Raw genomic sequence first — 23,970 nt, forward strand, 5'->3', positions numbered from 1 at the left:
GTTTAGCAGTTTTGGTTATATTACTGAAGTATATGTTATATTAATGCAATCTTCATGCAAATGACAACATGACTAACTTTCATGTTATGGATTTTCGATGCAAACTTATAATTTTTTTGGAGTCAAAATAATTGTGTCTGTCCACATTGAGTTATTTTTATAAATATAATTAAAATAGTAGTAATATTATAGGATGTGGAAAAGGGATGATTTAGAGTAACTTAAAAAAAAAAATTATATAAAAGTTTAATGGGATTATCAAATTTAATTATTAGGATTAGCAATGCCATCAATCTGATTAAAGATGTTTGACATTGTGTAAAATTAAGATCTAGTTTTAAAGATTTAGATTCATTTTTATAGGAGCCTATTTTTTGTTATTTTTAAATAGGAGTACACATAATTCACTTTATTTTTGTAAATATATCTACATTAAGTGTAATAATGAAATTAAGGTTAAAAAAAGCTTATACAAAAGTAAGATAAGTAAACATCTCAGGTCTTAAACAATTTAAGAATATGAGTTGTGTCATGAAAGTTTGGAATTCTAATTCAAGGTCTATTTGGGTATTCCATCTGTCTTGACATCACCTATAACCATTTCTCAAGGCCAAAAGTAACTACCCTTAATCTTGGTATCTTTATTTTGATAATTCTATTTATATTGTAAATGTTGTGAACTTCATGTATAGGTAACATATTATCACTCACTATTTCTATTTTATACATTGTTAGTACTTGCATCCCTTACACATAATCAAATTTTGGTCTTCATAGTAATTACCATTAGTGAATCTCCTTTATAATAAAACTAATTTACAATGACAAACTTTCTTTGTGGACCATTCCTCATAAATTCTATTGGATCTAAAAATTTTTTTTACATTTTTCTTATTTAGAGGATAATCATTATATAGATATCAATTTTAGGGCCAACAATTTTTTTATGAATCTCACATGATTATTACTACACTTTTGATTGGGTTATTTTTTAATTATTTTCTCATTTTTATGATTTTAACTAATTACATCCATTTAATTTCAATTATCAAGCATTTATTTATTTTTACATGTCTCTTCCTCTAAAATTCTTACAGGATATTTTCTTATCTATGCATTGGAATTTCTATATGATGTTTGTGAAGAGCCCTAGAATAATATCCTTTCTTCAAAAAATATTAATTTTAACATAGGTTGAGCATTACTTTAGGATATAAGAACAAAAAACATAATTGTCCATGCCAAGGCTAGTGCTGGGTCTAGGATATTAGAAGTATGATTTTAAAAAATTTCACTTAATTTGTTTAAATTTATTATGTTTGTGTTCAGTTTTATACTAAATTTTTTATTTATTTCACATTTATCTTTTAATCATATAGTATATAATAATAAATATATTGAAATCATCAATAGATAATATTATTGAAATTTACATATATATTATTTTTAATTGTCTAACTTCATTTTTGGTTGATTTGTATTCAATTGTTTTCTTTGTGCTCTAGTAAGAAAATTGAGATTGTCTAAGAAAATTATTTAATTTATTTGCATAATAGTAGATTTGTGACAAAATTTAAAATTAAAAAATCTTCATTTTAATATTATAAATTTTAGATATAATACTATAAATATCTAATATATTAATTTATAATGTGCATTCGATATTAAATTATATATATAAGTTACGAACATAATATTACAATCACAAATGAAAAAGTAATAGCAACTTGTTAAAATTAAGCATCTTCACATGTGGGACCTAGAACTTTGGTGGGAACCCGTAATTGTTTGACCATATGAAAGAAAAAAGAAAGAGATGCCATCTCATGGAGTACAATTTACGATGTACATTGCTACATATTGGAAATGGAAAAACCAAACAATGAAGATTATATGCTTATTGCAAGTCATCAAGTTAAATTAGTTGTTCTAGATCAAAGCCAAGAAAATTAGATTAAAATTAACTAATATATTTTCACATCTACATTTGATTTTTTAGCCTAACATTAAAAATTATACTTGAGTTTTTTTCACTCAAGTAATGCATCCTTAGCATAACTAAGATAATTTATTTTTAACCAAGAAAAACACGTGTACATAACTAAATGGAAAACACATTACACCTCTTCAAAAGAACAAGTTGGATCTACTTTAATGATTATTGCTTGCTTATGATATTCTTTGACATCATTAGTTTCTAATCAATGCAAATCTTACATAACCGGAATACATAGAATTAACACTAAAAGTGGGAAGGTCTTCAATGATTGAATAGGCATGCCAATGTGACCATAATCCACTAGTACACTATGTAGAACATAAAATCTATAAAAGACATGAGAAGGTAATGTCATGAAGCACACCATACAAAGTAGAGTAGGTTTCATAAGATATCATGTTTGACAATTGGAACCATACACATCCAATATATAGTAGAACATATCCTAAATATAATTTTCACCCTCTGAGTTTGATATCGTATAGGTTCACACTATTCACACATGCAACATGACTATACACATTCAATACATTTTGAAGCATAATAGTGGCTCTCAAATGTCGGATAAACATGATTTAAATTATACCATCTTAAGAAGAGAAAGCTTAAATATATTATTCCTTCCAAAGGTTGGTTTTACAAAAAATGCTTTGTTCAATGAGGAAACATAATTTAAATTGGATTTATATGTTTGACCAAAGTAATTTATTTGTTCTTCTAAGAATGAATTTTGTACAAAACATACTTTACCCTAACACTACACTCCTTTGTATCCAAACTTATGATGTACAATAATGAATTTAAATAAAACTATAATACAATAATGCATAAAGTAAAACACCAATGACAAAATTGTAGAGTAAAAATATAGTCAATTTCCATTGGGATTCGCTTCTTCCATTGAAATTATTGCCTGCTACGGAATTTCATTCGTGAGAACATAAACAATTTGAGAATGTTCCATTTCTTGTGAATAGGGGTGTGAAATGCTTAAGGAAAAATAAAATCTTTATCAAGTATAGTAGGTTTTAGTGTCCAAGACTTTAGCCTTTTCTTATAGTTTTTTATATAAATTTTAATATTTATTTAATACAATATTACTTCCATTTTAAAGAATTAGTAATATTGAAAATAATAATTATTATCATATTTTGACTTTGAATTCAACATGATAGTTTGTAGGAAAAAAGGATCAATCATGTAATTAAGTTTATTCTTTTGTATTATTAGTGATGAATAATTGTTAATAAATAAATTTGTACTATTAATTTTTATTTAATTTATTATATCTATGCTTTTTAGGATCTATAGCTGATAGGAATTTCTAATCATACAAGAAAAATCAAACTATCTTAATCATCTACAAAGTGCATTTAGTTGTCATTTGTTAGTGTTTAGCTTGATTGTACTATTCATGTTCTATGAGACATTCTCACTAATCAAGATTAAAACACAATTGCACCTTCCTATAACAAATAGTTTGATGCAAACTATTGTCAACTAAATACATTTCTCCTCCATCATAAATATATAATCCTCTCTATTCTTTCATTTCTACCTCTCCCCCCCCCTCTCTCTCTCTCTCTCTCTCTCTCTCTCTCTCTCTCTCTCTCTCTCTCTCTCTCTCTCTCTCTCTCTCTCTCTCTCTCTCTCTCTCTCTCTCTCTCTCTCTCTCTCTCTCTCTCTCTCTCTCTCTCTCTCTCTCTCTCTCTCTCTCTCTCTCTCTCTCTCTCACTCACTCAGATTATTTCCCCCTTTATCTATCCCTCTTTATATGTCTATCTCTCCCTCTCCCTCTCTCCTTATTGCAAACATTGCATGATTTTGTTGCCAATGGAGCTTGATTATCGTCCCATTTCAAAGGTTTTGTTTTAGTTATGTTTGGATCCTAGTTCCAAACCTTTGATGTATAGACAACATCATTTGCTAAATTATGTACTAGTTGACCTCATGTGCCACATAATTACATGCAAAAATAGTCCCCTTTTTTTCAAATTTTGATCTTCCAAACCTTTTCGACGTACCGATTGCAAACTAAGGTGCAATTGCTAGTAATTATTCTATTTATATATTTACAAATAATGGATTTCAAATTTGTTTCAATGCATTTGAATGACATGATTTTAAAAGAGGAGCTACTAAAAGCAAGAAAGTGGACACTTGATGATCAAGAAAAGGAAACAAACATGATTTATCTTCTTTATAAAAAAAAATGTTTCATTCCTTTAAATTTAATATATATTGAAATGGTAGTACAACTTGAGTTGACCTAGTGGTAAAGAACTTGTTCTCTTGAAAGGGAGGTCACAATTTCAAATCCAACAAGGGGGTAGGGTATGTATACCTTATCGGCTTTAGCCCATTACTGATTAAATATATATATATATATACTAAAATGGTTACAAATAATAGATTTTCTAATGTGTTTTAATGCATTTGAATGATACAATTTTTAGAAAAGAATTTAAAAAAGAGACTAGTGTAACTTTGATTCATGTTGAGAACACTGATGAAGTTTACCAAAATTATGTACAAAATTATATTATATAATAATACATATTTATAGATCTATACTTTTATACAATTCCTTATGCAATGTTAAAATTAATTTATATTTTCCCATCAATCACCTATCAGCATATTCATTGCACCTCCTGTGCTAGTAAATAATCACTTCCTATACACCACCAATGGCCTTCTGACCTAACTATATCATATGATCCACATTTCTCCACTCCCTTTTGACATGAACTGGTCATGAAGCCACTTGATGGTCTTACCCAGGGATATTTGTTTTTGACAACATATTTACGTACCGACACTTTTTCCTTTCTGTCATAATTGCTCAGGTCGACTAATAAGGTTGCATCTATTCTGGCTCCAAAACAGACCTTTCGTACATCATTTTAGCAATAGGTTAGTCAATCGTAACCCTTATTTGCAAAATCAATGGTGTAAAACGTGCGACTAACACGCATGTTAGTTAATCCACACTGTTGTTTGGGAGCCAAAATAGACGCCTTCGACTAATAAAACATCTGTTGCTAGTTTTGGTATGACATCATTGCATGTTTGATTTGCCTTTATTCTTAGAGTTATGTGTACTATTGCCTTACCTTTACTCTTGAACAGTGAGCCTTTTTCTGGACCAAAAATATACACCACCCCCATCCCTAGGCTCATCACATCCGCCCATACCCTGTCCCATCGGCTGGCAACTACTGCCACTTAACTTGCTCGGGCCCTATCACAAATTCAATTAATTTATTTTAATATTTTTGTAAGGGTTTTTATTATATTTTATTGTTTTAAAGCTATAATTAATAAATTAATAATGAAATATATATTTAAATTTTTTTAATAATAATTTATATGTTTAAATTTTTAAATTTTAATTTAATTTAATAGAGATTATATATATAAGTTAATAATAGTATAATTTTTATAAATATATTTACTTTAAATTATATATTTAATATTACATGTTTATTTTTTGTTAAATTTTATTTTATTTATTTTAATGGTTATTTTATTATAACATAAATATCAAGTGATTTTACCATCAAAAAATAAATACTAAGTGATTTTAACATAGAATTTTTTTAAAAATACATAAATTTAACATAAAAAAAATTATAGGTTAAAACTACTTATATTAAATTTAACTTAACTAAGATATATATATTAAGCTATGTTAAGTTATATATTGTCTATGTAAAAAAACAATCTTTTTTAAAATCACTTAATCATTTTCCAAGTTAAATTTAATATAAATAATTTTAATTTCCTATGTTAAATTTATGTATCTTAAAAAAAATCTATGTTTTTTATTAAAAAGTAGTGAGAACTGGGGCACTGACCCTTTACATAGAAAAACTATCAACAAAACCATAGTGCAACAACAACACTATAACAGGATTAACATCAAACTAAAACTAGTCTTTCGAAATAAAAAACAACAAAAAATAGGGAAAACACAACAACTATAGGGTCGCCTTGTGCACCAGAATGTGGTCTATGACACTGTTCCAATCAATGAACATGAACTTATATAGATCCTTGGCCTCCTGTTTCTCTTCCTCTGAATCCGTCATTCGTTCCCTCAGCAGAGAGAGGGTGAGCACCGAGCTATGTAAAACTTGCAGTTAAAACTTATTAAGACCAACAATCTGGGCGTCCCTGGCTTCAACCATGCTCTAGAGCCTCTTGACCTCATCGATGATGACCTTTAGTTTTAGCGCAAGACCCAGATTCACAATCTTCTTCATGATGTCCATCACGTCGGTACCCAACTTTTTCATTTGCTCTAGGGTAGGGGCCTCCTAGGGGGTATTTGTCAGCAGGGGTACTGTTAGTTCTAGTGTCAAGTCCCATAAGAGGAATAGAGTCCATCACCTCTTCTGCCATCTTCAAATTGTCATCCTGGTCCAAATTGACAGAATCCAGGGCTTTAGTATCAGTATTGTCCTCACTGGTGCTTCCCACAGTGCCCATATCCATAGGGACCCTATCCCTATCATCAACAAAATCTAGGGTTTGAGTATCAGTATTACCCTCACCAGTGGCTCCCGCAGAGCCCATATCCATAGGATCCCTTCCCTTGTCAGCTTTGGAAACATCCTTACCAAGGGGGCCCATAGTTTTTTTAGGGTCCCCCCCATCCTTTTCCTCCATGTGGTCCTCCTCAGAGTTAATCATCTCAATCACAGGGTTCTTCTTTTTAACCATGTTTTTGGAGGCCAATCTACCAGACCTCCTTCTTCCCTCAAATTCAGGGGAGGTGTTATCATTATTAACATCCTCGGAAGATGAATTGTCCTCAAAGACAATTCATTTACATTTGACAGGGGTTTTACCTTTACCCTTAGAAAGGGAGAGGGACATGCTGGGAGAGGCAGATGGCATCAAGCTAGGAGATACCTCAGAGATTGAAACTGTGGAGGCAAAAGCAGGTAGAGATATTGGGAAATTAGTTGTAGCAAAGGCCTTATGCGAAAGTTGGAAAAATCTAGGAAAAGCCATAGAAAGGGCAGCAAGTTGCTGAGGGGTTGGCATAGGGGGTTGAGTGATTGTGAGGTTCCAAGGGGGGGGCGGAAGGGCCTGGTGATATTCATAAAGCCTGTAAATAAGACCCTAGTGGAGGAGGTATGGCAGCATGTCCTCGTGCTTGGGGTCCAAGGTATCCTTGACAAAGCTTTCAATGGAATGCAACAAGTAAAAAGGAAGATAGAGAAAATCATTATTATGAAAATGATTCATAAGGAGTAAATGATAATAATAAAATACTTTGTGTCTTCCCTCGAGCATGAAATATTTCATTATCATCAAGCAGATCATATTCCAAGGATGTTTTATCTCTTCATTGGAAAACCCACCGTGGAGTTTAACAAGCTCCTCACGGTTGTAGAAGAAACATTTCAGGCCTTCACTGTTGGCCACATGGCTGGTGTGCTTCCAACGCCACCTATCGAGGGCAGTCTCTTGGCCTGGGTGATGGTTTCCTCAGAGACTTCGAATGAAATGTCACCCACCAAAACACATCATCCAGACCAGAAGGAGGTAAATTCAAGAGAGAGCTACTCATCATGGCCCTGAAGACATTCCAAGAAATCAACGACCCCTCCTTCCACGCAAAAATTCCAGACAAGGGGGTCATTCTTGAAGTCATCCAGTTTATCCGGCTCATATCCGACCTTTTCATCCCCCATATGATCCTCCAAGAGAGCTTCTTTAGTCATGAAGATGATTTCATAGAGAAGATTGCAAAGCCAAGAGAAAACAATGGGAAGTGTGCGAGACAAGGGTCATTAAGTGAGACATGAAGTTAGGCGCATGGGAAATATTGAATACACTTTTTGAAATGATTTCCTGGTTGTGTGGCATGAGAAGCCAGTAGGTATCGATGGTAACCATCATGTTAACTTCCATATTGTATCTCATTATTAGGCGATAAGCCTAAAAGGTCTGCCAACAAAGTAGCATGTCCTTTGAAGCTAGGCTGGCCAAACGAGTCACCACCTAACTGGCAGTAACTGTAGGAATATTCTCATTATTTTAATTATGAAACTAACCCCTCTGAACAACCCCAAGGGAAGAGAGGAGAGTAAGGAAAAAACTAAGCAGCAACTCAATCATTGATAGATATTTTAGATTTCTCTCCCCAAAGAAGGTAGTTGACGTGGTCTGGGATTATCAGTGCTAAAGTTCTATGTTAAAATCATTTAGTTATATATTATCAATGTTAAAATCACTTAATTATTGACAGATTTAACATATGTAATTTTATCATACAAATTTTTATTTCTTATGTTAAATTTATGTATGTTAAAAAAATTTCTAGTTAAAATCAATTATATGTTAAATTTATTATAAATAATTTTAATGTAGAAATTTTAATTTTTGCCTCTATAGCAAAGTAAAAATTTGTATGATAAAATTAATCAATTAAATTTAACATATAATCGATTTTAACATTGATAATATAAAAAAATTATTAAATATATCTTAAAATTACTCTATATATTCGTGTAACTTTAGACATATTATTTATTATTAAATTTGTTTAAATATATAATTTATTATTTATTTATTATATTATTAATTATAAATTTTAAAAAGTAAAAAAAATATAATTAAAAATCTTTAAAAAGTATTAAATTAAATTAATAAAAATTTATTATAAGGCTCTAGCAATTTACAGCCAATGGGACAGGGTATAGTTGGATGTGACGAGCCTGGGGATGGGCGCGGTGCAAATTTTTGCCCCCATAGCCAAATTGAAAATGGGACAACCTCCATCACCATCTTACAACCAATTATTTCAGGTTTTCATATAATACCATTTGCGTGTGCTTCTGGCTTACCTTCACGAGTGCTTGTCTGGTTGTCATATCGGGCCATTTTGCAACCTACAATCAAAACTAATCATAGAAATACTCAATTGAGTTAAATGAGATTTGATAATTGAAATTAAGAAACTAAGATAATTGAAATTGGAGAAGTAAATTTTTTTAACTAATTAAAAGTTTAGTATTGGATTTTGAATTCGAAAGATGAGGATTGAGAGTGGGGAAGTTAAGTGTATGTGATACAATCATGATGACAGTTGTATTTAAGTTGCAATTCTAGTGAAAGTTGTATGATTGTTTCTTAAGCAAATTATGCTCTTTGCAACCTATACTGTTTAGTAGCCTATTCATATATGAGGTAAAGGAAATGATGGTATTGCTAGGTAGTATCATGGGGCTTAGTATTTAAGGATTGAAATCATAGTTCTAATCAAGACTGTCTAAAAGATGAATAGGTTATCACGAGCAATGGTACATTGGGTTTGAATGAAATAATGTGGCATATCAAAATGCATGATTAGTTATTAGTCAATTAGTGTGCACTACAATCATGCATTCAAGACATTTACCAAAAGTTACAAAAAACCAAAGGGAAAGAGTGCTATTGTCTACAATTTCCTCTTAGAGTACACTCTATCCCCATTTTAAAAAGGTTGTGATAAAAATGATATTGATATTTAGATCTAGATAATTCAATCATGTACATAAAATGTGTATAACACCTATGAGACTACATAGAAGATAAAAATCGAATCAATATATAATATGCCCTCTTGAATTGCGCGAACTACAATGGAGTGCACTTAAATTAAGGAGAGAGCAAAATGTGGCTAAATTTATGCTCAAATAAGGTGAAAAATTGAATTTAAGAAATTGAGTATGGATATTAATGATGGCACATAAATTAACAGTAGGTAAAGAATCCACAAGTAAGAAGTGCTTACCTATTTAGTTGACCAATTTATTGGAAGGAGTTGTGAGAAGATGCATCAACCCATTTTCTCTCAAGAAAATAAGAGACGAGAATGTAAAACATAATAAAAGGCATCAACACCTTTCTTCATTAATGGCCAGATTGAGTGCAAGTATAGAACTTGCAAAATCATGTGACATGTGAGAATGATACCAAGTTAAATATATGTCTTAAAGTAATCTATTATTAGATTATTATAACTAATATTTAACTTGGTTTGGTTCTTATGTAAGAGTTTGAGTCCTCACCCACTTTATCTATTTAGAGCATAGATATGTTGATGGTACTTTTACACAAAATTGTCAATTATAATTTTTTTTAATATTTTGTATTAGCTATTATGAATATAGTAGTTTTTTTAAAATCCAAATCCTTCCAAACATTTATTCACTACTTTTCATGTCTTGAATTATGATAGATAATAATTAGTAGTTTTTATGGATGCAATTGTGTAATTTTATTTAACATCAATATTTCATATTACACTTTGTGATTCATCATTAGAACTAAGATTATAAATGTAATGGAATGCAAACTACTCATACTAAATACTAAGAGAGAACAAGAAAGAAGAAAATAAAAAATGAAAACATCGAAAAAAATAAGATTGGGCAAGACTACAATGTAGTTGAAAAGGATGACTAAAAAACAAAGAGCAAGGGAAGTTGATTAAACTATTTCATTACTAGTGAATATTTTTTATTGGTTAATATAATTAGCCACTATTTCATTACTACTGTAAACACCTAAATTTCATATATCCTTAAATATCTAAGTATTTGAGCATTTTTTTCATAATTGATTGAATAAATAAATAATTAATTATCTTACTTCCATCAACATATTAATTAAATATTATTTTTATCAAAATTAATATATTCACTATTTAATTATTTATCATCATTTAAGTTACACCTCAAGTAAAGATTTATTTACCTGAGGCTTATATTCTCTTTCCAAAAAAATCAAATCAAAATTCCAACTTATTTATTTATCCACTTTGAATTAATGAATTAAGGTTTATTAATTCCCCATTCATACACATTAACCTTGATTAAACTGTTGTAAATTTTACATATTTTCACGTGTATATAGGTATAGCCTTTATAGATAAGGCATGTCCTCTTGTTCATGTGACATAGGCTTTAGCACCATGTCACATGGAATAAATAACTTGTACTATGATAATCTAAAGTAAATCTTTTATATCTCATCCTTCTATTTTCTTCAAAATATTTCTCTATCATGTATTCTCCTTCTTGGGAGGTGAATCAAAAGAATTCTCTACCACATATTCTCCTTTAATCTTCGACTCCTCATTCACCACCCATGTGAAGACACTTGTCCTCTAATTATTCTTCTAAGGCTTTCAATCAATTTAAACTTTCACATCATACTTTTAATCTACCAATCTTATCTTATAGCCAAAATTCTATAAATTGAATATCATCTTATATCATTTATGAATTTGAACATCATATAATATTATTTTTTTATCATTTTAATTTTAATTTTGATTGAAAATGTCAAAATAAAAGAATACAAAGAAGAATTCTCCACCATATATTCCCCTTTAAACTTTTAAATACTTTCTTATTCACCACCCATGTGAAGGCACTTGTGGAGGCTGTCAACCAATTTGAGCTTTTGTATCAAACTTTTAATCTACTTATCCCATCTTATACTCTTCATCTACCTATCCCACCTCACCAAATTCATCCTATATCATTTACGAAATTGAACCCGAACCTCGTATAGTGTTATTTTCTTGGTGAATGTACTTCCAAACCATCAAAGTATCATCCTTGAGCACGACCACCGTTGCTTGATACAACATAGATTAATCTTGAAAAATTTCATTTCTGTTTTTAGCAATAACTTTTAACTTGATCTTGTAGGTATACAAGAAATTTCATTTACACCTAACATTCTAGATCCACATAATACTTGTTGAAGTGTATATATATGAGGGCCGGGATCAACTGATCTCAAGCAATTAGAAAGATGGGGATGAGTGGCCTGCACGCAGTGATTGTACCTTTCCCTGCGCAAGGCAGCATCAATCCTCTCATTAATTTGGCCCAGTTGCTCTCTTCAAGAGGGGTTTTCATCACTTTCGTAAACACGGAATGGAGTCACAAGTGCATTTCCAAAGCAGCTCATAATGATGAAAAAGCCGCGTTTAAGTTTCTCACAATTCCAGATGGGTTGCCGCCAGATCATGGTCGCCTCGCCAATCTGGGCGAGTACGTAATCGCAATGGAAAATCTTGGCCCTGTCTTGGAGCATCATTTGCTGAGCAGCTTAGCAGACGGAAAAACTCCTCCCATCACCTGCATAATAACAGAAAATTTCATGTCCTGCACTCAACAAGTGGCCAAAAAACTGGGAGTGCCCCGAGTGATCTTCTGGACATTGTGCGCTGCCTCTTCAATTGCTCAGTGCAACGCCAACCTTCTCCTCTCCAGCGGACATATTCCTGTCAAAGGTACAAATTCTATACCACTGAGGCTTCCTCAATTTTATTTTGATTGCTCAAAATATTTGTCATAACTGATTGCAGTGGAGGAATCGAAGAGGGCGGACAAAGTGATCACTTGTGTGCCCGGTAATCTTCCGCCTCTGTTGCCCAGCGATCTGTTTTCTTTCTATCGCGCCACCGACATATCGGGCGTTTTATTCCAGTGGGCCCTGCGTGAGTCCCAATTCCAAAGCAAGGCAGACTATGTGCTGGTCAACACGTTCGATGAGCTGGAACACCCTGAGACGGTAAGCGCACTGTCCTGTAATGGCTGCCCTGCTTTGGCAGTAGGGCCTGTATTTCTTCCCAATTTGCTGGAAGGAAAAGATTTGAACGGGCGTGGGAGTTTGCTGGAGCAGGACGAGAGCTGTCTGAAATGGCTCGACGCCCAAGAGCCGGCTTCTGTGATATACGTTTCCTTCGGCAGCATCGCTGTCAAATCAAACGAACAGCTACAGGAGCTCGCGATGGGATTGGAGAAGAGTGAGCACCCTTTCCTGTGGGTTTTGCACATGGATATTGCGGGAGGCGTGCCTGCAACTCTGCCGGAGGGTTTTGAACAGAGGACAAGGTATCGGGGACTGATTGTTAAATGGGCGCCTCAGGTGAAAGTTCTGTCTCATACTTCCGTAGGAGGGTTCCTCAGCCATTGCGGGTGGAACTCGTGTTTGGAGAGCATGAGCATGGGTATTCCCATTCTTGGATGGCCCTATTTCTGTGATCAGTTTCTGGACTGCCGCTTCTGCAAGGATGTGTGGAAGATTGGCATTGACTTGGAAGGCGTGGACGTTAATGAAAATCCGGTGATCAAAAGGGAGGAGATAGAGAAAGGCGTGAGGAGACTGATGGAGGGTAAGGAAGCGCAGGAGCTGAGAAAAAGGGGCATGGAGTTGAAGGAGGCGGCATTTAAAGCTGTTGGGCAGGGAGGTTCTTCTTTTATGAATTTGAACAGGTTTATTCATGACATGACACAACTTTCCAAATCGGCTTCTGTTAAAACGGCGTAGTCGCCAAAGTATTCCGTCCCTCATCGATCACTATTATTACCCTTTTCCAATTCCATACAATCTTCTCCGTTAATGAAAAATAGGTTTATAAGGCACCCGCCTTCCGCCCTTGTCATTCCAACATTCGTCTATCAATTCACCCAGACGATTTATTAAATGATCTGTACTGGCTATTGTATTTTGCTATATCATTTCTAAATAAACCAGAATTATCTCGACATCTTTCAATCGTGGTTCCATTTTAATGCTGTTGTGTGTCTAGGGAGATAATTGTAATAACTGCCGTTTATTGGCTATTAGTTTTGTAAACATGTTATCAGATTCAGATTTCTTATATGCTTTCTATACTGATATTGTTTAGCTAATTGTATGACCTTTTGTCTGCTGTATATTTTGTCGGCGAAAATAAGCTGATTGATTTCAGAGAGCTCGGAGTTCATTCCAGGGAGCTTAGACTGAGTTACCTATTTGAGCTTCTACAGACAATTTACTTTTTGATTATGAACGTTTCTCAAAATGAATGTAGGGATGGTACTTTGTGATAAATGTGTAGCTATCACGTCACTTTCATGTCTTTAATTTCCTGCCAATTCCATGATTATCTACCTACCACTCTCTTTTTACTCGTCTGGCTTAACCCTAAATTTGTTGGTCAGTTATTTTTACAAATATAATTAAAATCTTAGTAATATTATAGTATAGGGAAAATGTATGATTTTAGAGTAACTTTAAAAAAACAAGAAAGACAATGCGTCATGTTTCTGTCAATATAGTTAGAGAGGAAGGTGGAGATATGCAAATAGAGGTAGAGATGGAGTTGGAGATGGAGATGGAGATGAAAATGAAGATGAAAATAGATAGAGAGAGATGGGGTGAAAGAGGAAGATAGAGGTAGAGATGAATGATTGCTTGTCATGAATAGCATATTACCAAAGTTACAATTTTCATTTCAAACTTTGAATTGTACAGAATATAAAACAAGTTTTTTTTTCATTGCACGATAATACAATGCATCAAAATTATAGTTTTCACATTGGATTCAATAAAAATTTCTAATATTAAGAATAAAATTCTTAAGTTTCTAAAGGAAATGTTGATTTTAAAAACCAATTTATAAAGCATGAGTTATATTTATGCTAAAAATATAGGTATATATATTTTTTCTCTCTCCATATATAAACTACTTATCAAATCTGATTATTACTTTTCATCACAATAAGTGTTCATGAATAGGATTGAAAGAAAACTTCTAAATTAATATTAAAAAGTCTTAAATTGACCAAAGAAAAAAATTGATTTTAAGAAGGCTTAATAAAACATGATTTTAATTATTTATGAAAAAAAATTAGTTAAATAAATTGTTAATTTTCAACAAAAATAAAATAACCCATTAAATGCTTATGAATAGGATTGAAAGAAAAATTCTAAATTAAGACTATATAGTATTAAATTAACCAAAGAAATAATTAATTTTAAGAAAGTATGATAAATACATGATTATATTATTTATATAAAAAATTTGATTATATAAATTTATTATCATTCAATAAAAATAAAATAGATATGTAATTAAATAAAAAAAGTACACACAATTATTATATGATATACAATGATATTTAATTAAAAATTAAGTCTAAGGAGTTGAGCTTAGTTGGTTAAAGCATTGAGTTATCAATGTGGAGACCCAAGTTCAACTCCAATGAGGGACACTTTTGTGTAGAATTCTAAGTTGTGACTCTTGGTCTTCCATTGTTGTTTAAAGTGGATTTCTAAGTTGTGACCCTTGGTCTTCCAATTGTTGTTTCTAGTTCGGTGCTCCAAAGGAGCTAGTATTTGGCAAAAAATGAGATTTGTGATTCTATGATACTTAATACAAAAAAAATTAAAAATTAAAATTTAAACTTAGAAGATTATATTATTTTTTAATAAAATTTTTAATTATAACATCCCAATATTAATTAATTAAAAATGCTATATATGATTTGAAATCTCAAAGAAATCTAATACTCTTATTTCCATTATAATTAGATTAAGACCTTTTCATACACATGTGGATCAGTGTTAGATCTTTTCTCCAATACAAATAAACTTCATTTAAATAAATTAAGAATTACTCAACATTTAAATCACTAATACTAAATATTTGTGCATTTATATTTTAATATGGTAACCAAGTCAAAAATTTAAGATGCTTTATTACACAGAAGGTGTTCCTTATATGAAGTTGTGGAAGCTAACTTGTTAAATCGATGGTTGTGCTCTGTTGAAAAGGGGTGCAAGATGATTAAATTGTTTAGGACCATCGATTTGCTCCTCTCCATCAAACGCTCTAATACTACCTATCAGTCGATCTTATCTCTGCTGTCACTTTCCGGCAGGAATCTCATAGCTTCTCGGTGGGCATCTCGTAGCTTCTTTTCGATTTGGAATGACTTCCCATTTACAATGGAAGGGAGGCTCTATTATGACAACACAGTTCATATCAAATAAATTGCACAAGAAGGATGGTTCTCCTTTTGACTCCCATGATTGGGACCCACTCTGCACTGTTCACCCACTATCGTATTTAAACTACACATTATAATGGTTAACTCAAAATTATATTAAATTTATAATGAGAAACAAACATTTAATATAGACGTACATCAAAGGCCACCAAATTATAATTCTATATAGTCTACTTTTCTCTTAAATCTTAAATGAAAGGCAGTTAAACTTTAATTTAACTTACAAAATACTTTCATTATGCTTTTGATTTTTTTCCCTTGAATCAGTAAGCTAGAATTTTATTAAAAATAAAAATCTTGCTAATAGGGCAAGGCACATTATTTAGTAACAATTGTTCCAAAACATAGATAAGTCAAACATTTAGTCATAGTCTATAGTTTTTTTTATGAATATTGTTTACATTATTATTTTAAAAATATATTTATTAATAGATCTTGAGTGAGTTGAATGGAGTATATTTTTATTTTTAAATTTTTTTTTGTATTTTTATTTCATATTGGTATGCTATATGATTCATTTAAATGTATCAAAATAAGTATATCAATGAGGTATATTGTTTCACATTGAGAAATTTCAATTTGGTTCTTGTCGAGATGAGAATCATCACTCAACAAAATTTGTGGATCAAGTACAATCTTCAAAATTATATATTGAATTTGGGAGGCCAGAATGTAATGTCAATTGATTCCACAATTCAAAATCTTCTTTCCTCTCTTTGATTCGCATCGAGTGTTTAATGGTGTTGCTTGATTCTTCTCTTTGCAAGTGGATGTGCAGAACACATCAATAGTGTAGTTGCAATGCATTCCCATGGGAGTAAATCTACATTGTAGATTGGTTGGTTTAGTTCTTATCACCTCTAGAAGTTATACATTTTCTATTCAATTTTTTTAAGTTGACAGTTAAATGCCACATCCATTTGGATTACCTACCTAAAATACTCTAGAAATCAAATGAAAGAGAAATTGAGAGAACATGGATATTTGTTAACTATTTTAATCTCATATAAAGCATTGTTTTTCTTTAGAATTGTAGATAATAGCAAACTATGCAATAATATATTTATGTAATGTGAAAGTACTATTTTTAAATTTTAAATAAATTATTTTATAACATTTTATATATTTTAAATTAGTTAAGATTATTTTCAATGATTATCTACTTCCTATAAATTATGTTATCAATATATAGTATAGATAAATATTTATATATAATGTTATAATTCTAGATATATATTAATATATCAATAATATTGGTAATTATAAGGTTTTGTTTTATTCTTGTATGGATCCATAATTATGTCTTTATCCCCCCCCCCCCCTCTCTCTCTCTCTCTCTCTCTCTATCTCTCTATATCACTCTATACCTACATTTTTCCCTCACTAACTCTATATATTTAGTCATCTCTCCCCCTCCCCTTCTCTCTCCCTCCCTTCATCCTCTACATATCTCTCTCAATTTATCTCCCTTTATCTCCCTTGTCCTTAAGTCTCCCTCATTCCCTACCTATCCCCCCTCAATATATATACATCTCTCTCTCTCTCTCTCTCTCTCTCTCTCTCTCTCTCTCTCTCTCTCTCTCTCTCTCTCTCTCTCTCTCTCTCTCTCTCATTCTATCTTTATCTCTCCCTCTACCTCTTTCTACCTCTACATATTCCTCTTCCTTTATTTTAAAATTTTTATTTTTATTTTCCTTTATTCTTGATATGCTATGTGAGTTTTTGTATTAAGTATCCTAGAACAACATTACAATAAAGCTCATTTTTGCTCATTCAAGCATCCACGTTACAAACTTATTACAAATACCAGCTCCTTTCAAGCAAACTTATTACAAGTACTAGGTCCTTTCGAGCACCAAACTAGAAACAACAATTGGAAGGCCAAGGGTCACAACTTAGAAATCCACTTTAAACAATGTGTCAAATACAACCAATGGAAGACCAAGAGTCACAACTTATAATTCCACAAAGATGTCCCTCATGGGAGTTGAACTTGGGTCCCCACATTGAGAACTCAATGCTTTAACCGACTAAGCTCAACCCCCCAAACATATGCTATGTGATTCATTTAAATGTACATCAAAATAAGTATATCAATGAGGTATATTGTTTCACATTGAGAAATTTCAATTTGGTTCTTGTGGATATGAGAATCATCACTCAACAAAATTTTTGAATCAAGTACAATCTTCAAAATTATATACTAAATTTGGGAGGGCACAATGTAATGTCAGTTGATTCCACAATTCAAAATATTCTTTCTTCCATTTGATTCACTTCAAGTGTTTAATGATGTCACTGGATTCATCTCTTTGCAAGTGGATGTGCAGACCACATCAATAGTGTAGTTACAATGCATTCCCATGGGAGTAAATATACATTATAGATTGATTGATTTAGTTCTTATCTCCTCTAGAAATTATACATTTTCTATTCAATTTTTTGAAGTTGATAGTTAAATGCCACATCCTTTTGGATTACCTATCTAAAATATTCTAGAAATCAAATAGGAGAGAAATTGAGAGCAAATGGACATTTGTTAACTATTTTAATCTAATTTATTCTCTAGAATTTTAGATAATAACAAAATATGCAATCATATATTTATGTAATGTGAAAGTACTATTTTTCAAGTTTAAATAATTTTGTTTAAAATATATTAACTATTTTAAACGAATTAAGATTAGTTTTCAATGATTATCTAATTCCTATAAACTATATGATCAATATATAGTATAGATAAATATTTATATATAATTTTATAATTCTAGATATATATTAATATATCAATAATATTGGTAATGGGCCCTAGTTATCTTCCTAATTCTAAGGTTTTGTTTTATTCTTGTATGGATCCATACTTCTATCTTTCTCCCTATCTATCTAGCTCTCTTTCTCTATCTATCCCTCTCTATCTCTTTATATCACTTTATACCTACATTTTTCGCTCTAACTCTATATATGTAGTCATCTCTCCCCCTCCCTGTCTCTCTCCTTCCCATCCTCCTCTACATAGCTATCTCCATTTCTCTCCCTCTATCTCCCATGTCCTTAATTCTCCCTCATTCCCTACCTATCCCCCTCTCTTGATATCTATACATATATATATCCCTCTTTCTCTACATCTCCCAATATTTCTCTCTCCATCTCTCTATATCTCTCTCTCTCTCTCTCTCTCTCCTCTCTCTCTCTCTCTCTCTCTCTCTCTCTCTCTCTCTCTCTCTCTCTCTCTCTCTCTCTCTCTCTCTCTCTCTCTCATCTCTCTCTCTCTCTCTCTCTCTCTCTCTCTCTCTCTCTCTCTCTCTCTCTCTCTCTCCCTCTAAATAATTTTGTTTAAAATATATTAATTATTTTATAAAGTTTTACATATTTTAAATGAATTAAGATTAGTTTTCAATGATTATCTAATTCCTATAAACTATATGATCAATATATAGTATAGATAAATATTTATATATAATTTTATAATTCTAGATATATATTAATATATCAATAATATTGGGAATGGGCGCTAGTTATCTTCCTAATTCTAAGGTTTTGTTTTATTCTTGTATGGATCCATACTTCTATCTTTCTCCCTATCTATCTAGCTCTCTTTCTCCCTCTATCCCTCTCTATCTCTCTATATCACTTTATACCTACATTTTGCCCTCTAACTGTATCTACACCTCTTCCATGAATCTACACCTCTCTTTCCTATTTTACCTTCCATAAATCTACACCTCTTTGGTGTACCCATTGCACACCAAGTTGCAATTGATAGTTAAATATTCATAGAGGAATGTAATGAATGAGTTAGTATTTTCATTATTATTAGTTTAGCTAACTTTATCTAGCGTATTATTACTTTTTAATATATTATGCATAGATATTCCTTTCTTTTTTTTTTTAAATATAAAGCTATAAATTAAACGGCTGCCAAAAAAACTATATACAATTGGATGGAATGTCTCAAATCATGCTGGTCCGTAAATTAAATAAATATAATTATGAGTGGTGACATCACTAGTACCTACATTTATTTAATGCAATATTGAGTTATGTAAAGTGACATTCATTTAATGCATTGAAAATATAGAAATGTGAAATTACATTTTATAAAATTGAATTTTATATCTATTCTCACCAATAAGAATTAAGAAAAAAGTCATTTTTATAATTATTTAAAATAAAAATTAAATCTAAATTACAGTTTTGGGTTCAAAATTTTTAATTCTGAATGTTGATTGGCTAAACTAATTGAAAAATTGAATTAGACCAATGCAATAGTATCCTATCTTGGGAGGAACTAATAATTATATATAATTTTGGTGGTATTATAAAATTTAATTACTAGGATTAGCAATGTTATCAATTTGATTAAAGATGTTTGCCATTAGTAAAATTAAGATCCAGTTTCAAAGATTTAGTTTCAATTTTATAGGAACTCATTTTTTTGTTATTTTTTAATAGAAATACACTTAATTCACTTTGTAAATACATCTAAATTAAGTGTAATAATGGAATTTAAGGTTAAGAAAATCTTATACAAAATTAAGATACGTAAACATAAAGGTCTTCAAAATTTTAAGAATATGAGTTATGTCAAGAAGGTTTGGCTTTCCAATTTAAGGTCTATTTAGGTCTTCCGATATTAATGTACCTTTACATCAACCTAGACTAACTACCCTTAATCTTGATATTTTTCTTTTGATACTTTTAATTTATATTAAAAATGTTGTGAACTTCATGTACAAATATCTTGGCATCAATCATTATTTCTATTTTCTATATTGTTGCAACTTACATCCCTTACCACATAATCAAATTTTAACCTTTGTAGTCATTACCATTAGTTGCATCCCCTTTTATAAGAAAACCAAATTTACAATGACAAGCTTTGTTGGTGGACTACTACTCATAAATTATATTGGATCTAAAAATTGTTTTCTACATTTTCCTTATTTAGAGGACCATCATTATATAGATACCTATTTTAGAGCCAACATTTTTTCTTTTATTAATCTCACTTGGTTGTTTTTTACTAAGGAAAAAATAGGTTTAGTCATTTTTTTAGTGGCTAATATTCGCCAATTGGCTATTTGTCAAAATTTGGGAATAAAAAATTGGCTAATAAGTTCAACCATTAAGGTGACCCAAATCACCACATTTTTACAAATTTTAATTTTAGTATTATTTAAATTTCCTATAAATTTATTTTATTACTTTTTTTTTACTCAAAGATTCGCCATAATATTCGATACATGATTCGATTAGATTCACCAAAATTTAATAATTTATTGTAGAAATCTAAATTAATTCGCTAATAATATATCATAGTTATTAGTTACTTTAGGATTATGTCAACAATATTTAGTTTCCATCATTGATTTAGAATATAATCTAATTGCCCTCATTGTATTGCATGAGGTAAATTATACCTACAAGTTGTAATGCTTGTGGGAGTTCAAATTGATTTTTAATTGTTGACCTAAATGAAAATTAATTGTCTAAAGAAATTTTAGGCCCCATGAGTATTAAAAATTGTTGGTACATTTTATCTCACAAAATGCAAAGAGGGTTATTATATTATTTAAAATTAATGATAGAAACTAAATAAAGTAGAGTACCCCTTAAACTCATTAATGGTTTCCACTTGTAGAGCTCTTCTTTTATATTAAAAAATTATTTTTTAATATGAAAGGATTTGCAATAGTAATCAATGCATACTCTTATTATTTACCAAGATTCGCCAATATATTCTATCAAAAAAATTTCTTTAAAATAATGAAAGATTCACCAATAAATTATTATTTTTATTTTTGAAAAAATTAAACATTCACCAAGATTTTATAATTTTTTTTGAGAGGGGGTTTCTTAAAGTTTTCACTGAATAGGTTTTGAAGGGGCCCTAAATCCTTGAGTACAATGAGATACAAATAAATATATATATATAGCCAAACATAGCTCAACAACAACTCAAAAAAACCAAAAAACAGACCCCTAAAACAATAGGCAAGCAATTGCTGAATGTTTGAAAAAAATCAATGCCATGATTCTTGACTATAGAACTAGACCCATAGCTAGTTATCCTCCCTTGACGGAAAAACAAGAAAATAATGTTTCAGAGGGTGGCGAGAGTGCTGCTAGAGGGAAGACTACTTCGGGTCCCTATACTAGGACTAGGAGTCGGAGCCAGGACTAGGATACCTCTAGATTCATCATGGAGGATCTAGAGAAAACAAACAAGAAGATTATTTAGAAGAATACTGAACTGGTGCACTCTCTCAATTGAGTGCTCTTTCCTATTTTGAGGGGCTTTTCATGTTCTTTTGGCTTTGGGTCTGTGTGGGGTTTGTCCCCTGTTTTGCTTATGTTTAATGTCATTTTGGCTGCTGGCCTTGGCCTGTAAAACTTTGGGTTTCAGGGCCGTATAAAACCTGTTTATCTTTATCAAAAATAATAGGCAAGCAAAGGAAAAAAAACCCTAAAAAATATTCTTCAGGGCTTCAACAACCTTAGCTTCCATCTGATCAAGATTCTGAGACAAGTTAATTAGATCATACAATTCAATCTTTGCTTGCTCCCTAGTTTTCTTGATATGCTCACATGTTCACATTGATGGACTACCATTTTCACCCCTTTTTAGCTTATCCTTTTCCACCAAGTCTAGATCAATAACAATATCTCCCTTAGATATCATTACCTACACATTTTGCCAATGATTATCAAGAATTTTCATCCCATCCACATTGGTGTGAATTGTGCAATAAATCATATTAGCTAGATTAGACATGTTATCATTAATTTGCTTCATCTTGGCTTCAAGAACCCCTAGCCTACCTTCATAGTCATTTTTAACAAGAGAAACATCTTTGGTCATGTTTTCTAGGATAGAAACCTTTCTAGTATTTTTCTCATAAAAAATCCCATTTTCCACACAAGCCTCAGAGGCTACTTAGCCATCTCCCTATTCCAAAGCAACCATTTTACTTTTAATGGACTAAAAAATTGATATTAATTTAATTTATTTCTAGAAAAAACCATTTATAAATTCTAAATTGGTACACAATGCCATCCCTAGCAATTCCCAAAAGATCAAGTCGGTTCGTAAGATCACACCCAAGGAAGGGGGGATCCTTAAGAAAAAATGTAAGAAAGAGAGGGTGATTAGCTTTGTCCTCATCAACACAATTAGATAATGGAGGGGAAGGGGTCGCTCCCAAGGTGACTTCCCCTCCACCCATAAGATTGACCTATTCATCCATAAAATTTTCTCCTTCAACATTCTAATTATTACTACCATCGTCAACATCTAACTCCACATTAGCTTGACTACCTAGAATTCATACGTCACCTTCTTTCTCTTCACAAATATCCCTTTCTCATTCCTAAGATGGTGGTTCTCCTTTTTTTCTCCTTCAAGACAATGTTATACTTCTATGGAGCCTCATCCCTTATTTCTTAGTCAAAATCCTCTAAATCATCCTCTCGCTTCCCAAAATCTATCTCCATATCCTCCTTAGACCCTATATTTTTTTATTGCAATGGGGGGGAACCCTACCTTTTCCCCTTAGGGGCAGATAAAATTTCTTTAAAGTGTTCCATAGTTAGAAGAATAAAGCTCTCATGAAGAACATGGTTACTCTATTTTTTATTATGCTCCTTAATATTGGTAGTCACAAAAGAAGATAGAGAGGGAATGAAACCAAGAGCTTATGCCTAAAGTGATCGACTAATGAAAAATGATAGCTATAGATAGTGGTAAACTACCCATTCAAGGTAAAATATTTCATAAGAAACTTATCCACACCTGCCCAGAGGGGTTTAAGAGAGTCTACTTGGTAGCCACCATTCTATTTTTTTACAATATTCAATCCTTCCTTGCATTTGCAAAATGTATTCACCATAGACTCGGAGGATTTTCTATCCTTGATTTTTTTTTGCATTCATTGGGAGCCCAATAGCCTCTGCAACCAATTCCTCTATGATGTCCAATAATTTGTTTCCAATGAACATTTTCCTATACTCCCACCCTCTATAGAAAAGCTTAGTCACATTAGCGTTGTAGCCATGAAGATGCTCCAGATAGGGCATAACCCCACATTTAATCAAAATGCTCATAATTTCCTTATT

The 23,970-nt window shown here is 31.5% G+C and overlaps 1 protein-coding gene across 1 annotated transcript; it reads left to right on the forward strand.

The window, feature by feature from the left end:
* The first annotated feature begins 11,824 nt into the window (after nucleotides 1-11,824).
* On the forward strand, nucleotides 11,825-13,348 carry LOC131056175 (linamarin synthase 2-like). The gene is made up of 2 exons (XM_057990527.2): nucleotides 11,825-12,308; nucleotides 12,384-13,348. Exons 1-2 carry the CDS (start codon nucleotides 11,825-11,827, stop codon nucleotides 13,346-13,348), a joined length of 1,449 nt encoding a protein of 482 aa, XP_057846510.2.
* Nucleotides 13,349-23,970: the final 10,622 nt, after the last annotated feature.

The sequence above is a fragment of the Cryptomeria japonica genome, chromosome 1 (genome assembly GCF_030272615.1).
Source record: "Cryptomeria japonica chromosome 1, Sugi_1.0, whole genome shotgun sequence".
Taxonomy (NCBI): domain Eukaryota; kingdom Viridiplantae; phylum Streptophyta; class Pinopsida; order Cupressales; family Cupressaceae; genus Cryptomeria; species Cryptomeria japonica.

Bases quoted from the DNA above. Each gene is read 5' to 3' on its own strand.
- LOC131056175 (XM_057990527.2), top strand. From the start codon at position 11,825: ATGGGGATGAGTGGCCTGCACGCAGTGATTGTACCTTTCCCTGCGCAA. The intron at 12,309-12,383 runs GTACAAATTCTA...AACTGATTGCAG, and splicing joins CGGACATATTCCTGTCAAAG to TGGAGGAATCGAAGAGGGCG.